Source organism: Cuculus canorus, chromosome 28 (genome assembly GCF_017976375.1).
Source record: "Cuculus canorus isolate bCucCan1 chromosome 28, bCucCan1.pri, whole genome shotgun sequence".
Lineage (NCBI taxonomy): Eukaryota > Metazoa > Chordata > Aves > Cuculiformes > Cuculidae > Cuculus > Cuculus canorus.
In genome coordinates this window covers 2038229-2062111 of record NC_071428.1, presented here as the reverse complement: position 1 = coordinate 2062111, position 23883 = coordinate 2038229, and the positions used below count along the sequence as shown (strand labels likewise).

The 23883-nt window shown below is 62.5% G+C and overlaps 3 protein-coding genes across 6 annotated transcripts; 2 read left to right on the top strand and 1 right to left on the bottom strand.

Annotated features, from left to right (window-relative positions):
- Positions 1-63: 63 nt before the first annotated feature.
- NIT1 (nitrilase 1) lies at positions 64-4042 on the top strand. Of its 4 annotated transcripts, none has more exons than XM_054050771.1 (6): positions 64-187; positions 995-1243; positions 1348-1451; positions 2652-2785; positions 2892-3017; positions 3534-4042. In XM_054050771.1, exons 2-6 carry the CDS (start codon positions 1002-1004, stop codon positions 4035-4037), a joined length of 1110 nt encoding a protein of 369 aa, XP_053906746.1. In that variant the 5' UTR covers positions 64-187; positions 995-1001; the 3' UTR covers positions 4038-4042. The 4 variants fall into 4 exon arrangements, with proteins under 4 accessions (XP_053906746.1, XP_053906748.1, XP_053906747.1 ...); XM_054050773.1 differs by having other exon boundaries at positions 3189-3673; XM_054050772.1 differs by lacking the exon at positions 64-187 and adding an exon at positions 759-839.
- Positions 4043-4429: 387 nt separating this feature from the next.
- Positions 4430-13106, bottom strand: DEDD (death effector domain containing). The gene is made up of 5 exons (XM_054050775.1): positions 11935-13106; positions 7998-8364; positions 5541-5648; positions 4906-5052; positions 4430-4819 (listed from the first exon to the last, which is right to left on the bottom strand). Exons 2-5 carry the CDS (start codon positions 8320-8322, stop codon positions 4443-4445), a joined length of 957 nt encoding a protein of 318 aa, XP_053906750.1. The 5' UTR covers positions 8323-8364; positions 11935-13106; the 3' UTR covers positions 4430-4442.
- A 1528-nt stretch (positions 13107-14634) lies between these two features.
- S100A10 (S100 calcium binding protein A10) lies at positions 14635-18359 on the top strand. The gene is made up of 3 exons (XM_054050776.1): positions 14635-14690; positions 16641-16778; positions 18083-18359. Exons 2-3 carry the CDS (start codon positions 16647-16649, stop codon positions 18242-18244), a joined length of 294 nt encoding a protein of 97 aa, XP_053906751.1. The 5' UTR covers positions 14635-14690; positions 16641-16646; the 3' UTR covers positions 18245-18359.
- Positions 18360-23883: the final 5524 nt, after the last annotated feature.

Here is a 23883-nt window from a genome sequence, read left to right as displayed (position 1 = left end):
GCGTGAGCGGGAAGGGCTTGGCGCCATCTTGGAAGAGGGCAAAGTGAAGCGAAGGAGGCGCCATCTTGGGAGAGGACAGCGGGGCGGTGATGCCATCTTTGAAGAGGGCAGCGTGAAGCGGGGACAGCGCCATCTTTGCTGCGGGCGGGACTTTGCCCGTGTCCCCTCGGTGCCGCCGGCAGGGAATGTACGAGGATGGGGGGCAGTGGAAAAAGGGGGGGGGCAGAGGGGTGGGGAGGGGGTATTTGAGGCAAATGAGGCAGTTGGGAGGGGTTGAGGCAGTTTTGAGAGGTGTGGGGGCAGTTTTTGTGGGGTTGGGGCAGTTTGAGGGGGACTGGGGGCAGTTTTGGGGGGCTGGGGGCAGTTTGGGGGGACTGGGGGCAGTTTGGAGGAGCTGAGGCAGTTTGAGGGGGGCTGGGGGCAGTTTGGGGGGACTGGGGGCAGTTTGGAGGAGCTGAGGGAGTTTGAGGGGGGCTGGGGCAGTTGGGGGGGCTGGGGGCAGTTTGTGGGAGATGGGAAAGTTGGGGGGACTGGGGACAGTTTTGGGGGGCTGGGACAGTTTGAGGGGGGCTGGGGGCAGTTGGGGGGACTGGGGGCAGCTTGTGGGGGGCTGAAGCAGTTTGAAGGGGCTTGGGCCAGTTTGGGGGGGCCTGGGGGCAGTTTGGGGGAGATGGGGCAGTTGGGGGCAGTTTGAGGGGGGCTGGGGGCAGTTTGAGGGAGGGGGCTGGGGCAGTTGGGGCTGTGTGCCCCTCTCCCACCCCGGGTCCCTCTAGGCTGCGGGTGCTGCCCCGGACCCCCCTGCGCCCCCTGAGATGCCCCTGCAGCTCCGCAAGCCCAGGGTATGCGGGGAGGGGTGGCAGTGGTGGCCACGGAGGGCTGATGGTGGCCACGGGGGGCTGATGGTGGCCCGGAGGAGATGCTCATGGCCCTGAGTGGCTACCGGTGGCCCTGGGTGGCTACTGGTGGCCTCGGTGACGCCTGCTCTGCACCGCAGCTCCTCGATGGCATCATCTGCGCCGGCGCTGAAGCCGCTGGTGGCGGTGGCCCAGGTGACCTCGACGCCAGACAAGGAGCAGAACTTCGCGGCATGCGTGGCGCTGGTGCGCGAGGCAGCCGAGCGCGGCGCCGGCCTCGTCTTCCTCCCTGAGGCCTTCGACTTCATCGGCCGCGACGCCGCACAGACACTCAGCATGGCCGAACCCCTCGATGGGGACCTCATGGGCCGCTACGCTCAGCTCGCCAGGTACCGGCACCACCGCAGCCACGCGGTCCCCGTTCCTGGTGGTACCACCTGTAAGGTCCCCCATTCCCGGTGGCGCCGCAGTGACTCTGGGTCGCACTCCGCAGGGACTGCGGTGTTTGGCTCTCGCTGGGCGGTTTCCACGAGCGCGGCCACGATTGGGCCACCACGCAGCGCATCTACAACTGCCACGCGCTGCTGGGTCACGACGGTGAGAACCACAGCCACCACGGTGTCCCCAGGCCATGACGACGTCCCCGGTCCCCACTGGTGTCCTCACCAATTCCCTGGTCCCCACTGATGTCCCCAGTCCCCATTAATGTCCCCACCGATGTCCCCACCAATTCCTTGGCCCCCATTAATGTCCCCACTCCCTACCAATGTCCCAGTTTCCACTGATGTCCCCACCGATTTCCTGGTCCCCAACGATGTCCCCAGTCCCCAACAATGTCTCCACTCCCTACTGATGTTTCCAGTCCGCATTGATGTCCCCATCAGTTCCCTGGTCCCCACTGATGTCCCCAGTCCCCATTAAAGTCTCCACCAACTCCCCAGTCCCCACTGATGTCCACAGTCCCCATCAACGTCCCTACCGATGTCCCCTGTCCCCACCAATTCCCTGGTCTCCAATGATGTCCCCAGTCCCCAACAATGTCTCCACTCCCTATTGGTATCTCCAGTCCGCATTGATGTCCCCACTTCCCACTGAGGTCCCCATCAGTTCCCTGGTCCCCACTGATGTCCCCAGTCCCCATTAATGTCCCCACCGATTCCCTGGTCCCCATTAATGTCCCCGGTCCCCATTAAAGTCTCCACCAACTCCCCAGTCCCCACTGGTGTCCTCACCAATTCCCTGGTTCCCCACTGATGTCCACAGTCCCCATCGACGTCCCTACCGATGTCCCCTGTCCCCACCAATGTCCCCACCAATGTCCCCACCAATTCCCTGGTCTCCAATGACGTCCCCAGCCCCCATTAATGTCCCCAGTGCCCACCGATTCCCTGGTCTCTAATGATGTCCCCACTCCCTACCAGTGTCCCCACTTCCCACTGATGTCCCCACCTATTCCCTGGTCCCCACCAATGTCCCCAGTCCCCACCAATGTCTCCACTCCCTACTGATGTCTCCAGTCGGCATTGATGTCCCCACTTCCCACTGATGTCCCCATCGGTTCCCTGGTCCCCACTGATGTCCCCAGTCCCCACCGATGTCCCCATTCCGCATTGATGTCCCCACTTCCCACTGATGTCCCCATCGGTTCCCTGGTCCCCACTGATGTCCCTGGTCCCCACCGATGTCCCCACTTCCCACTGATGTCCCCGGTCCCCACCGATGTCCCCATTAAAGTCTCCACCAACTCCCCAGTCCCCACGGATGTCCCCAGTTCCCGTTAAGGTCCCCTGCCCTCAGGTCGCCTCGTGGCCGCCTACCGCAAGGCCCATCTGTGCGACGTGGAGCTCGAGGGCCGCGTCTCCATGTGGGAGAGCAGCTTCACCAACCCTGGCACCGAGCTGGTGGCGCCGGTGCCCACGCCGGCGGGGAAGGTAAAGGCAGTCCCAGAAGTCCCTGCGCGGTGAAAGCACCCCCAGCACCGCGTCCCCTCCACTGTCCCCCACGTCCCAACTGACATCTCCTCTACGTCCCCACCAGCTCGGCCTCTCCGTTTGCTACGACCTGCGCTTCCCCGAGCTCTCGCTGGCGCTGCGGCGCGCGGGCGCCGAGATCCTCACCTTCCCCTCGGCCTTCACCGTCCCCACCGGCTCGGCACACTGGGAGGTGAGCCCTCACCTGAGCCCAGCAGCAGCCCGGAGGGGCAGATTTTAAGATAAAAAGCCTCTTTTTGGGGTATTTAAGGGAAATGATTCCCCGCTGAAGCCCACTCTGTGCCCCACTAACGGCCCTGGGGGCTGCGATCCAGCACCGCTGGCAGTGCCGTGTTCCCGGCAGGTCCTGCTGCGTGCGCGCGCCATCGAGACCCAGTGCTACGTGGTGGCGGCCGCCCAGACCGGGCAGAACCACGAGCGCCGCGTCTCCTACGGCCACGCGCTGGTGGTCGATCCCTGGGGCGCCGTGGTGGCCCAGTGCCGCGAGGGGCCCGGGCTCTGCTACGCCGAGATCGACCTCCAGTACCTGCACCGTGTCCGCCGGGAGATCCCGGTGTTTGGCCACCGCCGGCCCGACCTCTACGGCACCGTGGAGGCCGCGGGGCTGGCGCCGGCACCGTGAGCCCCTCCAAAGCGCCGTGGAATCCAGAGCAGGGCCCATTTCTGACTTTTTCTGCCCCAAATCCAGCAGCTCCGGGCTCACCACGGCACCACCGGGAAGGTCCCCCCCCGCCACTTTCTCCGTGCCGGGAATTCTGGGCACAAGGAAGGAGCCGGGCGCTGCGGTAGATGTTTATTCCAAGAAACCCGAGAGCTACACAGGGAAGATGAACAATCGAGGATTAAAAAATACAGAAGTCACAGAAATTACACAAAGTTGTGCCGGAATAGTCTGTCGGGTTCAAGCACCCCTCGAAGCCGGGGGTGCCACCCCCCACCCACAAATTGGGATGGAGCTGAAACGAACCCCGTCCCTACACCCCAGCACGGCCAGTCCGGGCTCGGCGGGCACAGGGAGCCCCGGCCCCGCGTCGCTCCAACTGCCCCGCGTCCCAGTTTATCCCAGTTACCGGCTGGGGAGGTGCCAGGCAGAGGTTTTGGGGTTCCCTCAGCACCCGGCCTCTCCCTGGGGAGGGGGACACGAAGGCACATGGTCCCGGGGCCGGATTTGCTCCAGAGAAACCAGAGGTGACAAAAGGAAGAAATGGGAGGACTTTAGGAAGAGAAAAGGAGGGATTTGGGGTTAAAGGGGATGGAGCCGCTGTCACGGAGGGTTCAGAGCCTCCCCCAGGCCCTGCCACCCCCCACTGTCGTGCCCCAAGCGGGAGTTTTTTGCCTTATTTTTTTTTTGTTTTAATGGGTACAAAATAAAGAGGAAAAAATAAAAAGGAAAAGGAAGCGAGAGAGGGATCCGGAGCGCCCCCGGAGTGGCGCCGGCTGCCGACAGCTCTTTTTTTTTCTTTTTTGTGTGTGTGGTTTTTTTTTTTCTCTTTTTCTTTTAGAAAATGAAAGACGACAAAAAAAAAAAAAAACATAACCCAAAAAAAACCCCAAAACTGGAGGGAGAGGCGGCGCGGAGCGGGAGCGAGCGCGGGCATCAGGGAGCCGTCTGCAGCATCAAGTTCCTCAGGAGTTTCTGTCGCCCCACCTCGTAGTCCTCCTCGTCCACATTGACCAGCAGTTTGATGGCTTCGTGGCCCACGGCCTGTTTGAGCGAGTCCGTGATGAAGACGCCCTTGAGGGCCTCGAGCAAGGAGCCGTTGATGTAGTCGCGCCAGAAGGCGTCGAGGTAGGTGAGCTCTGAGAACTTTATGTCACAGATGATGGAGCCCAGGTCCCGGGATTTCAGGATGGTGTTGGCCTGGTTGAAGCACTCGAACTGACGCTCCAAGGGGTCCTGCTTGTTGGAGAAGACGTTGCCCTCCAGCGCCGTCTCGTGCTGGCAGTACTCGGCTCGCACACGCAGCCGGATGTCTGCGGGAAGGCGGTGAGCGCGGCGGATGCCATGGATTCCCCATCCCGGATCCCCCCCCTTAGACCCGCTTCCCACCGGCGCTCACCACACGTTTGCTTCTCCTTCGGATCTGGCGTTGCTGACTTCCGCCGCTTGCGCTGGGTGCTGAGGGGCACGCGACCGCGGCCAGGCCGCTTGGCGCAGATCTGGGGGCCGGCGGCAGAGCAGCAGACGACGGGGTGGTGGGGAGGCACTGCGCCGGGACAGCGTGTCAGGACGAGCCAGCCGGCAGCCTGGAATGCTGATCCCAGGCCCCGCTGGTGCTCCAGGGCCGCTTGGCCTCGCTCGCATCCATGTTGGCACTCCCGCTCCAGTCCCAACCTCCGTCTGCCACCGCCTTCCCGTGTTGCTGTCACCACCCATTGTCCCCCCATCCCACAATGCTCGTCCCAAGGGGTGTCCGGCAGCGCCAGAGCTCGCGCCGGCACGGAGAGGGGGATCCCAAACGGCAGCCGGGAGCGAGAAGCCTTCCTTGGGAAAGGACTCCGAACCTGGCACACGATCGTCTCCCAATCTGGCAGAGATGTCCCCAACTCCAGCAGCGACCCACCCGTCACCCCCAGAGGCAATTCCCGCACTCCCGGAGGGAATGGACACAGCACAGCCAGGCGGTGCCGAGGAATTCCCAGCTTAAATCCCCTCCCGGATTGAACCCCAGGGCCCGGCAGCGCCAGCATTCACCTGATTTATGGGGGTGGCCGAGGCCATGCTCCGCTTCGCTGTGCGCCCGGGGCGTCACGTAGCGGATGGACGTCTCCTCCAGGTACTTGTCCACCAAATCCGGACACACTGGGAGAGAGAGGGGATACAGATCATCACAGGGGACTGAGGGTGATGCGGGATCATCCGGGGGACACGGAATCCACCAAAGGGGACTGAGGGGATGTGGGATCCATCTGGGGGAAACAGAGGGGACACAGGTGCTTTCGGATGGGACAGAAGGAACAGATCCGTGCTTAAGTTGCTCCACATCCCATCAAGCAGATGCTTTTCCAGCCAGGCCTCTCAGACAATCCCGGTTGAAAGCCAGTGCTTCCCAGCCTTTTCCATTTGTTACCACAGATTCCCAACAAGCAGATGCAGAGCACGCGTGCAATCCCCCAGACAAACTCCAGCCGGGGTGGCCATGCTTCCAGCCCTGCTCCCGGCACGGTGCGCCGGCATCGCTCAGCCCAGCCTGGATCCATCCCGAGCTCCTGTCGGCTCTGGCTGGAGCAAAGGTCTGGAGCCGTGGTCACGCTTCCCGCTGCCGCCACCCCAGCAGGGCAGAGCCGGGGAGAGCAGCATCTCCTGGCCCTGGGATGGACCTGGCTGCTCGGGATGCTTTGGGATGTGCCGGGTTCAGCAGATCTGAGCGGAGCAGGAATACACCAGCAGGACACAGTGGTTGCAGAGTCGCACGGTTGAGGGAAGTTATGGGGAGAAACGAGATGGTTTTTGGGGCCAGAATGTTTTTCAGGGCTGTTTTTGTCCTGTTTGGCAAGCTCAGAGGTCTGTACAGCCTGGGGCGGATCCCTTCCAATTCCTGCCAGACCAAAGCCGGTGCCGGCTGCATCACGATGATTCGGGATGGGGTTTTGCTCCATTGTAGAATGCGAACGATGCAAGAGGAGAGGAGACCTGGCCAGGTCAGGTCTGGAAGGACATGGGAGCTCGGAACAAGCCTTGGCTAGTTAAATCCGGAGGAGACCTCCCTTACCCAGCCAGTCCCCCTGCACAGATCCGTGCCTTCGGAATGCTGGTAATTAAACTGAACCCATGAGAAGACTGCAGGTATTGCAGGAATGGGATCCCAGATCACCCCAATTCATCCGTCGCCAAAACCTGGCACGGGGAGGGCTCGTGGCTCAGCTACAGCACCAAATTCTGCTTGGGCTTTGGCACTAAATCAAGACCAGCAAACTGCCACTAAGCAGAGCATCCCGGTCCCTGTCCCAATCCCAGTTAAGCACTGACCCTGTCCATTCCCAATCCACCCCATCTCATTTCTGAGAACTCTGCTCCAGCAACGGTTACAGCTGAGGGGTTTGTCCCCACCTCAAAACCAGGGAGTCTTTAACAGTGTTGCTGCCTGTGACGATCTCAACCCCTGTAAACCAGCATCTCCCTCTCCGCCTGCCCGATAACGGACTCGGGGGGCCTCGTGGGCAGCAAACGCCAAACTTGCTGTGGGATTCCAAAAGGGAGCAGCTCTACCGGAACAAGGAACAACCTCAACGCACGAGACAGATGGACCGGGGGTGTTCACACAGCCCGATGGCGCTTCAGTTTAGAGCGAAACCACCCTGAAAAGCTTGGACCGAGCTCCCTGCTCTGAAGGCGAGGGGAACCGCGCATCTCTGAGCCACAACTCTTGCTCCTGCCGACACCCTTGGGTTGATTAACACTCGCTAATTGCCTCCATCCCACCCGAGGCACCAAACCATTTCCAAAAGTATAAAATTGGCACCGAAAACCCTTTATCTGGGGAAGAAGAGTGCCTGTGAGCCTGAGGGATGGACTGGCAGGGTTGGAGCTCTTCCCCCAAAGGAGGGGGCACCCCTTGGGTGGGAATTGCGCCTCTAACTGCCGATGTTCCTGGGAAAACGACTACAACTGCAGTTCGATTGTTAATGGGCGCAAGCATTGTTGACCGACTGTGATCTCCTATAGCCTTAACACAGTGGATTTATCAACCGCCACCCCAAACTCAATCCCAAACTCATTTCAAGTAAATTCCCTATGAATTAGCATCTCGGACTTGTCCCTCTGATGGTTCCAGGCAGGCGGCAATAACTCTGCAGGTACCAGTCTCAGAGAGGAACCTCACAGTGATGCTGACTTTGACTTGTGGCTCAGACACACCTCCTATCCCATAATCGAAGCCATCGGCCAGGTCCGGGACTTCGGACACTTCTGGATGATCCTCCGAGAGGATGCTTTGAAAGCAACGGGATCCATCCTGACCCTCATGCCCCAATAGGAAGGTGTCCCTCAGCCTCCATGCACACCATTCCTGCTGAACACGACATCACCTGCGCTTCCCAACTGCCACACGAACCTTAGGGTCCTTCATCCCGGCCCTTCCGCACAGGAGGAAGAGGGTGATGACTGGATAATAAAGCGGATTTTGTTAGGAGCAGGCCCGGCACCACTTACCAGCGCGGCGCCTCTTGAGGGTGACATACGGCAGCAAGTCGTGGCGCGTGATGATGCGCAGCAGCTGCAGGACTTGGCGGAAGTTGGTCTCGTCACAGCGGCCCTGCCGCTCCAGCGCCAGCAGGAAGTCCCGGCCGCTGCGGATCATCCCGCGCTCGTAGTCGTCGATGACGTCCACGAAGAGGAAGGAGAGGACGCGCACGTCCCGGTGGGTGAGGTGGGTGCCCACGATGTCGAACATGCGGTGCAGGCTGTACAGCCCGTGCTTGCGGTCGTCCCGCTCCTCCGGCCAGGCTTGCGCGCGGCTCCGCTTGAAGGCGGCCATCACCCTCGCGACGAGCTGGCGGCTCCGCTCAGTGCCACAACCCTACAAGACAGAGAGGGCCGACAGGGTTCAATCCTCTCCCCATCCTCACATCATTCCGAATCCCTCTCCACATCCTTCCAGGCACCTGGCAGTGGCTCATCCTCGCTGCTGCCAGAGCATCCTGTGCTGGATTCAGGTATTGGATCGATGGCACCGACTCTGCCACGCTCGTCATGAACACAAACTCAGCCAGGCACAAATCCCTGCGGCTCCAGACCGATGTTCTCCACCCCAACCAACCAAACCTCCGCATCCCTTGGGATGAATGCCCTGCGGGCGCTGAGCCTCTAGAGCCAATCGGTACAGCCACCGGCATCGCGCCATGGTATGGAGGGAGAAGCCAAACCGGCCACTCAGCAGGCCCAGACCTGTTTGGCTTCAAAGCCGGAGGTGCACGAGCCCCGTCGGACTGGCTCCAGCGGCCGACGTGGGGCCTGCCCTCCCCATCCCAGTGGGTTCTGGCATGGTTATGGCTTCCCCGGGGATGTTCCTGGCAGCCTTGGTTCCTCACCAAGTGCCGCATGGAGTCGGGCATCCGGATGGGAAGGGGACGGACCCACATGGACTGTCCAGGCTGCTTCATGGAAGCGAGCGCTGTCACCATGTCATTGGGGTGTCCCATGCCAAGGACGGCGCCATGCCACTGCCAGGGACTGGTGACGAGCCCTTTGGCAACACCAACCGGGATAGGAGCGAACCCTGAGGATGCTTGGAGGGGAATTCACACCCCAGAGTCCATGGAAACACCAGCAACGGGGCTGGGGCAGCACGGCCTTGGTGAGCCGGCACGCGTGCCATACGGGAGCGCCCTGCTGTTGTCACAGCTCCTAAATCACGATTTTAGGGTTTATACCCTAAAACAGGGCCCCTGTCCATTTGTCTGAGCCCAAAGCTGTGCCGAGGCCGCAGCTGCACTCCGAGGCTCCCAGGCAAGGCTCGGCCTCGCAGCCAGCAGCACTGGGACACGGCTTGGCACCAGGACACAGCTCCCCTCATCCCGCTCCACTTGGATACCGTTCCCAAAACAGAGGTGGCATAAACTGGGAAGAGGGGTTGGAATTGCTGGCGCTGACTCACTTGCTGGTCCCCAGCCCCGGTCCAGTGCCTGCTGGGAGTGTTTGGAATCCTCCGCCCAACTCTCTGCCCCACAGCAGCGCCTGTTCCACTCCTCCGACCCAGGAGGGGCCCAAATCCCAGCGCCGCTCCTCCCCGGACCCTTCGGCTGGAGACACATCCGTTCCATCACCACCTTTTCCCTGCAGGCGGCTCTGCCAGCACCAAATCCCATAAACCCAGGGCAGCCCCACTCCCTGTTCAGCTCCAACAGCCTGGAATTTCTGACTCTAGGGGGGCAAAAAAGAGCAACCGGACTTTGTGCTGCCCCAACGCAAGCAAAATTCAGGAGCAGGGATTTGGGGTGGGAAGCTGCTCTGAGTCAGGATGTTTGTTTTCCAGTAGGGAATTCCAGCAGGCACTACTCAGGAAAGATCCCCACGTCCCGGCTCTCCCTGGGGTGAGAATGCTGGACACAAACACTAAAAAACACAGTAAAATCCTTGGGTCTGCCTCAAGGCACAGCCCTGTGGGGAGCGCATGGGGCAGGAAAGAGTTCCTGCAGGAGCTGCTGCTGCTGCCGCCCTGGCTCTCCTGTTCCGGATGGACCCCACACAGGCATCCCAGAGGCCTTACCCAGAGAATTCCCTTGGGAAGAGACCTTCCCAGATCATCAAAACCATTCCAGAGGAATAGAACACCGAGCTTTTGGTGTCTCTGAGGGTCATCGGGCTGAGTCTTTTGCACACATTGGACATAACCCACCTGAATGCAGGGTATTCCGGCCCCTGAGGTTCAGTTCAACGCCCCGACCGTCCCTCCAGCCCCACATTCCTGCCCAGACGGGCATAGAAGTCACAAAACCCAAATCAAACTGAGGCTTTGAGGGGAATTTTCCAGAGCTGACCCATCCCATCGCAATCCGACGCATGGCAGCCGCACTGTTACCACAGAGCCGATCTAATCCTGCCCAGCATGGCGAGCACCGGCTGCGGCAGAGCCAGCCGAGCCTCAGGCGGAACCAACCCGGCTTTCCCAATGTGCTCCATGAGCAAGGAGAGGGAAACATAAACAGGAGCGGCCGAATGGCTTTGATTTCTCCACTCGCACCAGCTCACTGGGAGATTCCTTCCTTTTGTCATTGTCCCGAGTCATTCTGGTCGCTTGGTTCAAGCCAGTCACACCACCGTCTCACCAAACACCTTCTCCGGAACACAGATCACTGCATGGATCCCACTTGGATGCAGTCCCGGCCCTAAATCTCCTCTCTGTGGAGCCTGGGACTGTGCCAGATGGACCACGAGCTCAGGAGCTGCTCGTCACGACTGCTGCCTCTTCGTGGGATCAAATCCCCAGCCCCAGGGATGGCAGAGCTCCCCGATTCCCGGGTGGCCAACGGAGGGACATGTCCCAAGGCATCCCACCTCCGGACAGGGAACCTTGGCCCACAACCTCACTGCATGATGGATTAACAAGGAAAGCAAGGATAGAAAGGGTTCGCTCTCCATAGAGGACGAAGCCACTACAAGGAGCTGGGAAGAGATGGGATTTATCCATACTCATCCCCTTTGGAAGGGTCTGGACCTCAGGATCAGCAGATCTGATGAGGCCGCAGGGCAGGAAAACCCCCACTGACATCAAATCATGGTCCTGATGCCGGAAAACAGGGATTTCTCTGGATGCCATGCTACAAGGAAGGCTGAGGAGGCGGTGTCCAGCCACGCTGCATCACCAGGCAGAGCATCCGTGTCCCCACCGGAGGAGCCAGCTGCAAGCACGGATCCTCTGGAATCATGTCGGGGCCAAATGGGGGGATGTGGGGTGCATGGGTCTGGCTGGGGATGGGGAATTTTGTTTTCCAGGGCAGGAAGTGCCTTTCCCTTCCGCTCATCCCACTTCTGCCACCTCAATTAACACCCCAGCCTAATTTCTGCCACTGAGGGACAACCACGGCCTCAATTGGTAACACCCGTCTGGACCAGCACCGGGATCCCAGAGAACCAACTCCAGGTGCCGAGTCAGAGCACTGGCCTCCAGCCAAGAACAGTGTCCGAGCCGCAAGAAAAGAAGAGGAAACCCCCAAACCTCCCAACAGCGCTGCAGCCGCTCTCCCTGTGCCGGCGCATGGCAGCACGCAAGGCTCGAGCCGTAGAAATGGGAGAATGGGCAGCAAACGCGCAGGCAGGGACGTCCAGAGCCCTGGATCGCACCCAGTGGCTCAGTGGGAAGGCACTGCGCCTCAACGATCCCACCTTTTCCATGAGAGGGAAGGATGCCCAGTCTGGAAGCACCTGCAGCTGCGCTGCCCAGGCTTTTCCAAGCCAGGACCTCAGGTACAAATCCCAGTCTCTCCCAATCCATCCCAGTACCAGCAGCTCGTGAGCAAATTAACAAGCTGATCTAGTGGGATGTCCCTACCCATGGCAGGGGCTTGGAACTGGATGATCTTTAAAGGTCCCTTTCAACCCAAACTATTCCATAATTCTACGATTAACAACCCGGCGCAGGGAAACCCACCTCAGCGAGCTCCTGTGGTCCTGCTTAGCGCCACGATTCCAGCAGCGGCCGAGCCGGAGCGTTTTCCACAAGGCTTCGACCCCCTTTTCCTCCTGGACTTTTAAATAAACCACCCCGGAAAGCTTCAACGGGGAATCTCACGCTCGGATCTTGCAGCGGGGAACCCGAACTTCCAGCACCGGTCCTGGGCCGTCACTTTTAAAGCTTCTCGACTTGCCAGAAGCCACCCAATAATTATTTTTTCCCCTTTAAACTTTCCTTTTTTTCCCTATTTAATAATTTACAGACACAGGCAGGAGGTGAAGGCAAGCCTGGAGCCCACCCTGCACTCTCCGAGTCCTTTCTTTTTGCGAAGCTACCACTCCTGAAGAACGAATCCCCCTTCCTTCCTTCCTTACCAGCAGGAATTAACGCAAGCCCAGGCAACGGGCAGGGCCGCCTTAAGCCTCACTTTGCTTCCTTAGGAGAGCGACTCCTCGGCAAACTAGGCCGGGATAAACGAAAATACCCTGATAAAAGAGCCGAGAGGAGGGCACTGAACCGGGCTGAGCCTTTAAAGCCCAGCCCGTGCCTTCCCCGCCGCTGACTCACGCTCTTCTCCTCCCGGTTCCTCAGAGCACCAAGCTCAGCCGCCCCTCTTCTGGATCCCCCAACTAATCCCCTTGATTCTACCCCAAACTGAGCTTAAATCTCCCCAAAACAGCACCAAATCCCCCAAAAACAGAGTTACGGGGGTGTGTCCCCCCCAAAAAAAACGGGGCTACAGGGGTGCCCCCCTCCCCGCCTTCCTCGCAGCCGCTCGGGAACAGCCCCGTCCGGCCCCGCAAGACCCCGGGAGGGGCAAGGCGGTGCCGGGAGGGCGGCGAGAGGCCCCAGGGGCGGCCGAGAGGCGGCGGGGCCGCGTTAAACGCCCCCCTCCGGGGCCCGGGGCCTGCGCTGAGGCGAGGTGGGGGCGGCGGTACCCAGGGCTGCCCCTCACCCACAGCGAGCGGCTCGGCCCAGCTCAAGCCGCCCCCGCCATGCCCCGCCGGCTCGGTTGCCGCTGCGCTGCGCCGGCCCCGCCGAAGGGGCCGCGGGGCCGAATGAGCCGCCGCCACCTCCCCCGTCACGGCCCGGCCAGCCTCGGCGCCGCCATGATGGCTCCGTCCGATCCGCTCCCCCGCTTGCGGGCGGCCGACGTGACGCAACTTCCGGCCGTGAGGACACGCCCACTTCCAGGTTTCATTCCTCTTCCCCCTACCGCCTTCAGCTCCGTTGAGAAAGCCGGGAGGCGCGGCGCCCTCTTGGATAAGGGCAGGGGGGCGGGTCCATCCGGGTTACTGGCCGCCGGCTTCAGCGCCCTTCGGAAGCATTGGCGCGCGGCCGCCATATTGGGTGAGGGCAAACTGGCAAGGCCGCCACGCCCTTAGGACACGTGGGGGCGCGGCCGACATCTTGGGAGAGGGCAGGCGGGGTCCGTGGCTTCGCGCCCTTTGCGGGGCGTGAGGGGGCGCCGCCATCTTGACTGAGAGCAGAGGGAGGGGAGGGGGGATATGGGGTCTCCTTGGGGTGATCCTGGGGACTGAGAGGGGGGCTTTGGAGGGGGGTGTGTGTGTGTCCCTGGGGGTTAAAGGGGGGGCTGTGAGGATGAGAAGAGGTCCTGGGGGGGGAGGTTGGCTGGATGGGAGGGGGGGGCAGGACAAGGGGAGTCCATGGGGACAAGAGGGGGGGGCTCTGGGGACAAGAGGGGGGCTCCGGGAGCTGAGGGGGCGTGGGGGGGTCCCCTCTGGAGGGAGGGGTCTTGGGAGGGCTCTGGGGACAGAGAGGAGGCTATGGGGACAAAGTGGGGGTATATGGTGCAAGGGGGTGTCTATGGGGCCAAAGGGGGTCTCTTAGGGATTGGGGGGGCGAGGGGGTCCCCTCTGGAGGGAGGGGTCTGGGGGCATCCATGGGGACAAAGTGGGGTCCATGGGGACAAGGGGATCCCTTGAGGACTGGGGGATCCCCTCTGGCGGGTGGGGTCTTGGGGGGGCTCTGGGATCAAACAGGGGGTTCCATGGTGACAAGGAGGGGCTGGGGGTCCTCTCTGGAAGGAGGGGTCTTGAGGGGACTGTGGGGACAAGGAGGGCGGTGTCCCTTGAGGATTGAGGGGTGCACCCAAAGCTCCGCCCCTGCCCTGCCCCCCTCGACCCCACCTACCCCACCTTTGCCCCCCTCGTCTCCACCTTTGCCCCCTATCACGGTGGGGAAACTGAGGCAGGTCGCCCCCACCCCAGGGCGTCCCCACTCCTACGCACCCAATTAGTGCTTTAATTAGCCCGCACGCGCCGGGGCGGGGCCCCCCCAGGGGGAATGGGGGGGAACCCCGGTGTCTGGGGATTGGAGGGGGGGCAGGAAGGGCGTCGGGGGGGGGGGACAGGAAGGGGTCTAGGGGGGCACTGGGGGGACCCGGGGGTGGGGTCAGAGGGGGGACCGGGGTTGGTCAGGAGGATTCGGGGTGGCAGCAAGGGGGAGGGGGTCCTTGGTTTCAGGAAGGGGGGGGTTCAGAGTGGGGGGTTAGGAGGGTGCGGGGGGGGCTTGGGTGGGTCCCGGGAGCAGTGTTGGGGGGGGCGGTGGTTCCTGGGGTGCGGGGTCCGGCGGGGCAGGGGTTAACGCGGGCGGTGAGTCACCGTCCTTCCCCCCCCACCCCCTTTCTCCCCCCTTCCCGGTCCCCCCCCCGCCCCGAAGTGCCTTTCCCGGGCGGCGCCGCGTCCCGCAGAGCCGAGCGGAGCTGAGCCGTGAGTGCGGGGCTCCATCCTGGGGGGGAACCCATCCTGCACCCCGCTTTTGGGGAGACCCATCCCTGCACCCTGCTTTGGGGGGGACCCATCCCTGCATCCCGCTTTGGGGGAACCCATCCCTGCATCCCGCTTTGGGGGAACCCATCCCTGCACCCTGCTTTTGGGGGAACCCATCCCGCACCCCGCTTTGAGGGAGGGCTCCATCCCTGCACCCTGCTTTTGGGGGAGGGCTCCATCCCTGCACCCCGCTTTGGGAGGGACCCATCCCGCACCCCGCTTTGAGGGAGGGTTCTATCCCGCACCCCACTTTTGGGGGGCTCCATCCCTGCACCCGGCTTTTGGGGGGACCCATCCCTGCACCCCGCTTTGGGAGGGACCCATCCCGCACCCCGCTTTGAGGGAGGGTTCTATCCCGCACCCCACTTTTGGGGGGCTCCATCCCTGCACCCGGCTTTTGGGGGGACCCATCCCTGCACCCCACTTTGAGGGAGGGACCCATCCCGCACCCCAGTTTTGGGGGGACCCATCCCTGCACCCCACTTTGAGGGAGGCTCCATCCCTCACCCCGCTTTGAGGGAGGGCTCCATCCCTGCACCCCACTTTTGGGGGGCTCCATCCCGCACCCCACTTTGAGGGAGAGCTCCATCCCACACCCCGCTTTGGGAGAGGGCTCCATCCTGAACCCACCTTTGGAGGGTGCTCTATCCCTGAACCCCGATTTGGGCGGGGACCCATTCTTACACCCCACTTTGAGGATGGTCTCCATCCTGCACCTCTCATTTAGTTGCCCCCCCTCTCCCCCCTTCGAGGGGACCCCCTTTCTGCCCTCCCCCCCCCGCCGAGATGGGGGGGCTGTCAAGTTTCCAGGCGGGTGGGGACATTCCTGTTTCGGTGGCACCGGAGTGGGGGGGGAGATTCAACCCCCCCCCCCCGGGACCCTTCAGCCATGGGGAAACTGAGGCAGCGCAGCCCCACCCAGGGAGGGGTTCTGGTCCCTGCCCCCCCCCCCCTCCATGACTCATGGGGCTCCCAAGGGTCCCCCATGGCGGGGGGGGGACACACACACACAAGACACACCCGCAGGACATGTGTTCCCCCCCCCCCTCGCTGCGGCCGCAGCCCAGGCTGAGTCATTGCCGGCGGCTGGAAAAGCGCCCACATGTGTGATGAGCGGCGCCGGCCTCAGCTTAGGGGACACACACACACACACAGATGGGCTGTGCCCCTCCCAGCTGCCTTTCCCCTCCCCACCGCCCCAGGCTGTGATCCCCCCAAAAAAAACCTGAGCCATGCCCCCCCCCCAATTTGTGCACCCCACCCCCCTAGCTGAGCCCTCCCAGCCCATGCCCTGTGTCCCGCACCCCCAAAGGTCACCCCCCCCCCGTGTCCCTCCCTGCTGCCCCATGCCCCCCCCCGCCCCCAAGTGCCCCGAGTCCCCCCCCCCCAAGCACCCCCAAGTGACCTGTGTGTCCCCTCCCTGCTGCCCTGTGTCCCCCCCCCCCCGGTGATCCTTGTTTCCCCAAGCCCACTCAGGTGACCCCTGTGTGTCCCCTGTGTCCCCCTCATGTCCCTCGCTAGTGCCCTGAGCCCCCTCAATGCCCCATGTGTCCCCCCCCCCAGGTGACCTGTGTCCCTTCCTGCTGCCCCATATGTCCCTCTCTTAGTGCCCTAAGCCCCCCCCCAGGTGCCCTGAGCCCCAAAGTGCCCTATGTGTGTGCCCCCCTCCCGGTACCCCGTATCCCTGCCTGCCACCCCAAGCCCCCCCCGCCAAGTGATTCATTTGTCCCCCACGTGTGTCCCCCCCCAGGCCACGATGCCATCGCCGCTGGAAGCCCCAAAGTGCCCTATGTGTGTGCCCTCCTCCCCGGTACCCCGTACCCCTGCCTGCCACCCCAAGACCCCCCTGCCAAGTGATTCATTTGTCCCCCACGTGTCCCCCCCCCCCAGGCCACGATGCCATCGCCGTTGGAGCACGCCATGGAGACGCTCATGTTCACCTTCCACAAGTACGCGGGGGACAAGAACCACCTCAGCAAGGAGGAGCTGCGCGCCCTCATGGACAGCGAGCTGCCCGGCTTCCTCCAGGTGTGTCCCCGTGGCACCCCAAAATCTTGCCCTGTGGCACCCCGAAATTGTGCCCTGTGACACCCCAGAAAGAGGGGGGGGGGGCATCATGCCCCGCGGCACTGCGAGAGCAGACCCCGCAGACCTGGAATAAGGGGTCACAGCATCCCCAGGATTGGGCCCCACGGCACCCCAAGATCAGACCCCGCAGACCTGGAATAAGGGGTCACAGCATCCCCAGGATTGGGCCCCACGGCACCCCAAGATCAGACCCCGCAGACCTGGAATAGGGGGTCACAGCATCCCCAGGATTGGGCCCCACGGCACCCCAAGATCAGACCGCACAGACCTGGAATGGGGGGGAGGGGGTGTCAAGTACCCCCCAAGATTAGACCCTACAGCACCCCAGGATCAGGTCCCACAGACCTGGAATGGGAGGTCACAGTGTCCCCAGGATCAGGCCCCACAGCACCCCGAGATGAGACTCTGGAGCACCCAAAAATTGCACCTCATGGCACCCCAACATTGGGCCCCACAAGGCCTGGAATTGGAGGGTCACAGCACCCCAAGATCAGACCACACAGCAGCCAGGTTGGGGAGCACAGCATCCCTATGATCAGTCCCCACGGAACCCCAAGATGGCACCTACCGGCACCCCAAGATTGCACTCCATGGCACACCAAGACCAGACCCCACAGACCTGGAATGGGGGATCACAGCATCCCCTGGCTTGGGCCCCATAGCACCCCAAGATATCACCCCAAGATCAGACCCCATGGCACCCCAAGATCAGACCCCACAGTGCCTGGAAATGTGGGGCCAAGCACCCCAAGATCAGGACCCACAGCACCCCAGGATCAGGCCCTGTGGCACCCCAAGTTCAGACCTCACAGACCTGGAATGAGGGGGGGGGGGTCAGTGTCCCCAGGATCACACCCCACAGCACCCCAAGATCAGAGCCCGCAGCACCCAGGATGGGGAACACAACATCCCCGGGCTCGGGCCTCATGGTACCCCAAGATCAGACCCTAGAGCACCCCTAGATCAAGCCCCACAGTGCCCAGGATGGGGGGCTACAGCATTCTCAAGATTGTGCCCCATGGCACCCCAAGATCAGACCTCACAGCACCCTGGAACCAGGGGGTCACAGCACCCAGGATGGGGAGCACAGCACCCTAAGATTGGGCCCTACAGCACCCCCAGGACCAGCCCCACACCTCCCTGCAGGGCCAGGACCCCCCCAGCCCCCCACCCCGATGCCCCAGGGGACCCCGAAGGTGATACCAGGGTGTGGGGGGGTGCTGACCCCTTTCTGTCCCCCCCAGAACCAGCGGGACCCCATGGCCCTGGACAAGATCATGAAGGACCTGGACCAGTGCCGGGACGGGAAGGTGGGCTTCCAGGGCTTCTTCTCGCTGGTGGCCGGGCTGACCATCGCCTGCAACGACTACTTCGTGGTGCATATGAAGCAGAAGGGCAGGAAGTGAGGGGAGCACTCAGGGGGGCTGCTATGACCTCCCCAGGGGCCGCCCCCCACCCCTGGGTGCTGCCCTGACCCCCATGGGTGCTGCCCCCCCACTCCAGTAAAGCTGTTTTCTAGTACGCTGGAGCTGTGTTGGTTTTTGAGGTTACCCTCCCCACTGGGGTCACTCGAGGGTCTCCATCACCCCAAGGAGGTCCTCATTGCCCTGGGGTTCCCATCACCCCAAGGTCCTCATCGCCATGGGGTCCCAATCACCCGAAGGTTGATCCACAGTCCCTATCACCCTAAGGTCCCCATTGCCCCAAGGTTGCCCCAAGGTCCCCATCACCATGGGGTCCCCATCGTCCCAAGGTCCCCATGGCCATGGGGTCCCTGTCACCCCATGGCTGCCCCAAGGTCCTCAGTGCCATGGGGTCCCTATCACCCCAAGGTCCACATCACCTTGGGGTCCCTGTCAACCCAAGGTTGCCCCAAGGTCCCCATCGCCATGGGATCCCCATCACCCCAAGATTGCCCCAAGGTCCCCATTGCTTTGGGGTCCCCATCACCTTGAGCTCCTCATCACTCCAAGGCTGCCCCAAGGTCCTCATCGCCATGGGGTACCCATCACCCCAAGGTCCCCATTGCTTTGGGGTCCCAATCACCCCAAGGTCCACATCGCCTTGGGGTCCCCGTCAACCCAAGGTCCTCATTGCCATGGGGTCCCCATCACCCCAAGGTCCCCATTGCCTTGAGGTCCCAATCACCCCAAGGTCCACATCGCATTGGGGTCCCCGTCAACCCAAGGTCCTCATTGCCATGGGGTCCCCATCACCCCAAGGTTGCCCCAAAGTCTCCATTGCCTTGGGGTCCCCATCACTCCAAGGTCCCCATTACCTTGGGGTCCCCATCGCCCCAAGATTGCCCCAAGGTCCTCATCGCCATGAGGTCCTGATCACCCCAAGGTTTCCCCAAGGTCCCCATTGCCTTGGGGTCCCCTTCAATGGGGGTACGGGCATATACTAGGGGTTGGGGGGGCCTGTAGGGGGGGGTATAGGGCCTATAGGGCTGTATAGGGAGTATGGGGGTGTATAGAGGGCTATGGGGGTCTACGGGGAACCATGAAGGTGTATGGGGTTGTACAGGGCGCTATAGGGGTGTATGAGGGTCTATAGGGGGGTACGGGGCTGTGTAGGGGCTATGGGGGCCTATATGGGGGTGTATAGGGAGCTGTGGGTGTCTACAGGGGAGCACAGACACATATGGGAATATGGGGGTGTACAGGGCTGTATAGGGGCTATGGGGATCTATAGGGGGGGGTGTTTGGGGCTATAGGGCAGCCTGGGCACAGGGTTGGGGGCGTTCAGAGCCGCTATAGGGGCTATATAGGGAGTGCATAGGACTGCTACAGGGGCTGCCCAGGGCCGTATAGGGGTTCCGGGTACCCTCAAAGCACTTAGGGGGTGCGTGCAAGGCCTGCAGGGGGCTCTATAGGCCCATACGAGAGTGTGGGAAGGGCGTATAGATTCTATAGAGGTGTGAGAAGCCTGCAGGGGGCTCTATAGGCACGTACCGGCCTGTGAGAGGGCTCTATAGGTTCTGTAGAGATGTAGAAGGGGCTGTAGGAGGTCCGTAGGGGCTGTTTTGGGCTGTACAGAGGGGCTATATGGGGTCCTTAGAGGCTGTATAGGGCTGTTTTGGGGTGTCTGGGGGTCCCTATGTGCTGTATGGGGTCCTTAGGGGCTGTATAGGGCTGTTTTGGGGTGTCTGGGGGTCCCTAGGGGCTATATGGGGACCTTAGAGGCTGTATAGGGCTGTTTTGGGGTGTCTGGGGGTCCCTAGGGGCTATATGGGGTCCTTAGGGGCTGTATAGGGCTGTTTTGGGGTGTCTGGGGGTCCCTATGTGCTATATGGGGTCCTTAGGGGCTGTATAGGGCTGTTTTGGGGTGTCTGAGGGTCCCTAGGGGCTATATGGGGTCCTTAGAGGCTGTATAGGGCTGTTTTGGGGTGTCTGGGGGTCCCTATGTGCTATATGGGGTCCTTAGGGGCTGTATAGGGCTGTTTTGGGGTGTCTGAGGGTCCCTAGGGGCTATATGGGGTCCTTAGAGGCTGTATAGGGCTGTTTTGGGGTGTCTTGGAGTCACTGGAGGTCCCCATGGCTGCACCCCAAAGCTGGGGACATTGGGGACAGGTGAGGTGCTCTGGCTGTACCCCAACTCTGGGCACATTGGGGAGCCCTGGGTTCCCGTGGCTGCACCCCAAAGCTGGTGATATTGGGGTGCTGTGGGAGCCCATGGCTGCACCACAAAGCTGGGAACAGTGGGGTGCTCTGGGTTCTGGTGGCTGCACCCCAGCTCTGGGCGCATTGGGGTCCCCTGGCTGCACCCCAAAGCTGGTGATGTTGGGGTCACCGGAGGTCCCCATGGCTGCACCCCAAAGCTGGGGACATTGGGGTGCTCTGGGCACCCTAGCTGCACCCCAAAGCTGGGAACACTGGGGTGCTCTGGGTTCCTGTGGCTGCACCCCAGCTCTGGGCACATTGGGGTCCCCTGGCTGCACCCCAAAGCTGGGATGTTGGGGTGCTGTGGGGGGCCATGCCTGCACCCCAAAGCTGGGAACATCAGGTTCCCATGGCTGCACCCCAAAGCTGGTGATATTGGGGTCACCGGAGGTCCCCATGGCTGCACCCCAAAGCTGGTGATGATATTGGGGTGCCCTTGGGTCTGACCGCTGGGCAGGGGGGGGGGTCCCGTGGGGGTCCCCGAGGCTGTGATTCCAGTGTCCTTTGTCACCCGGGTCCCCACTGGGGTCACCGGGTGGGGTGTGTGTGTGTGTGGGGCGGGGGCACCTTCGTGCCTCAGTTTCCCCTAGGCCTCACTGTGGAAAGTTGGAAATTTCCAGTGCGTGGAGCCGGAGGGGGGCAGGGTGCCGGGGGGGGGGGGGGCAGGATGCCGGGGGGGCCCCCGCGCCCTTATAACGCCCAACCGCAGCGCCCGCGGCACCGCCGCCACCATGCGAGGTACGGCACACGTGTGTGCAGGCGTGGGGACGCGGGCGAGGCCGAAGCACGGGAGAGGGGCGCGCGTGTGCAAGGAGGGGGCAGTGTGTGTGTGTGTGCACACGTGTGTGTGCATGCGTGTGTGTGCACGCGTGTGAGAGAGAGCCTGCAGGTGTGCACGGGGGAGCTGGGGAGAGGGGACGCGGGGGGGTGCACGCAGGTGTGCAAGGGGGTGGGAGCTCTTAGGGGTGTGCACGTGTGTGTGCAAAGGCGTGGGAGCTCACAGGAGTGTGCACATGTGTGTGCAAAGGTGTGGGAGCTCACAGGAGTGTGCACATGTGTGTGTGTGCAAGGGGGTGGGAGCTCACAGCACCTGTACATGTGTGTGCAAGGGCGCGGGAGCTCACAGTGCCTGTATATGTGTGTGCGAGACTGTGGGAGCTCACAGGAGTGTGCACGCATGTGTGCAAGGGCGTGGGAGCTCACAGCCCCTGTACACGTGTGTGCAAGGGGGTGGGAGCTCATAGGACTGTGCATGCATGTATGTGCCAGGCCGTGGGAGCTCACAGAAGTGTGCACACATGTGTGTGTGCAAAGGCGTGGGAGCTCACAGAAGTGTGCACACATGTGTGTGTGCAAGGGCGTGGGAGTTCAGAGTCTGTACATGTGTGTGCAAGGGGGTGGGAGCTCACAGGAGTGTGCACCTCTGTGTGTGCAAGGGCGTGGAAACTCTTAGGGGTATGCACACGTGTGTGTGTAAGGGGGTGGGAGCTCACAGCCCCTGTACATGTGTATGCAAGGGGGTGGGAGCTCACAGGAGTGTGCATGCGTGTGTGCAAGGATGTGGGAGCTCACAGTGCCTGTACATGTGTGTGCAAGGGCGTGGGAGCTCTTAGGGGTGTGCAAACGTGTGTGCAAGGGCGTGGGAGCTCACAGTGCCTGTACATGTGTGTGCAAGTGGGTGGGAGCTCTTAGGAGCGTGCACACGTGTGTGTGCAAGGGTGTTGAAGGGTTGCATGTGTCCTGCATGGGGCACACGCATGTTGAGGGGTTGCACACGCCTCGCAGGGTGTCCACACGTGTTGGGCCCCCCCCCCCCAGCACCCATGGGTGCCCCTGCGCACCTGCCCCTCAGATGTGGTGGGGCGGCAGCTGCGGCGCAGGTGGCACCGCGGGGACACGGAGGGGGACACGGAGGGGGACACGGAGAGGATGCGCAGGTGGCCCCACTCAGCGCCTCCCCCCTCAGCTTTGGTACTGGGGAAACTGAGGCAGGGGTGTCAGCACCCATGGGTGTGGGGGGGGCCTCGGAGTTGGGGGTGACCTTGGAGGCTCATGGAGCTGGTAGGGACCCATGGGTGACAGTGGGGCTGGTGGGGACCCATGGTTCCTTGTGGGTCTGATGGGGACCCATGGGTGACAGTGGGGCTGGTGGGTACTGAGGGGTCCCCATGGGGCTGATGGGGACCCATGGGTCCCCATGGGGCTGGTGTGGCCCCATGGTTCCTTGTGGGGCTGATGGGTGCTGATAGGTCCCCATGGGGCAGATGGGAACCCATGGGTGCCTTTGGGCCTGGTGGGGACCAGTAGGTCCCTGTGGATCTGATGGGTTCCCATGAGGCTGATGGGGACCCATGGGTGCCCAAGGAGGTGATGGGTGCTGGTGGGTGCCCCTGGTGCTGGTGGGGCTGGTGGAGCAGGTGTAGATGGTGAGTCCTGATGGGTGTTGATGGGTCCCCATGGTGGGTGCTGCTGGATGCTGGTGGGTTTGGTCAACGCTGATGGAGACGATGGGTACCTGTGGGGGTTGGTGGGTGCTGGTGGGGCTGATGGGTATCATTGGGTGCTGGTGGGGCTGCCAGGGACCAGTGGGTGCTGGTGGATGCTGGTGGGAGCTGTTGGGTGCTGGTGGATGCTGGTGGAGATGATGGGCGCTGGTGGGTGCTGGTGGGGCTGCCAAATACCAGTGGGTGCTGGTGGGGCTGATGGGTTCTGGTAGGCGTTGGTGGAGATGATGGGTGCTGGTGGATCCTGGTGGGTGCTGGTGGATATTGGTGGGTGCAGGTAGAGACGATGGGTATCATTGGGTGCTGGGGAGGATGATGGGTACCCGTGGCTGCCGGCGGGTGCCGGGGGCACCAGTGGGTGCCATAGGCGCCGTCAGGGACGCTTGGCGAGACCTCGTCGACCTCTCGCTGGGGGTTCCCGGCAGGAGCGGCACTCGAAAGCAGCGGGTGCTTCCTGGCAGCCGCGGTGGGTGCCGGGCGCACGGTGACTCAACGCCCCCAATTCCCAGGGGTTTTGGCCGGTGTCGCCGCGGGGTCGTCGGTGCCCGAGTGCCGGATGCGAGGGCGGCCGCCGCGCCCCACGTCTGGCGTGGAAAACGCCGACAAAGCGGATTCGGCCTCGGGAGGAAGAGGCGCGTGGGCACGAACACGCGTGTGTGCACCCACTGCTGCTCCCTGGCAGGTGCACACGTGCGTGCGAGGGCACGTGGGGGCATTGGCGGAGGCATGGGTGCGTGCGAGCACACGAGTGTGCGTGAGCACTTGCGTGTGTGAGGGCTGTACTGAGCCATACTGGGCTGTACTGGAGCCATGCTGGGCTGTACTGGGGCATACTGGGCTGTACTGAGCCATACTGGGCTCTACTGGAGCCATGCTGGG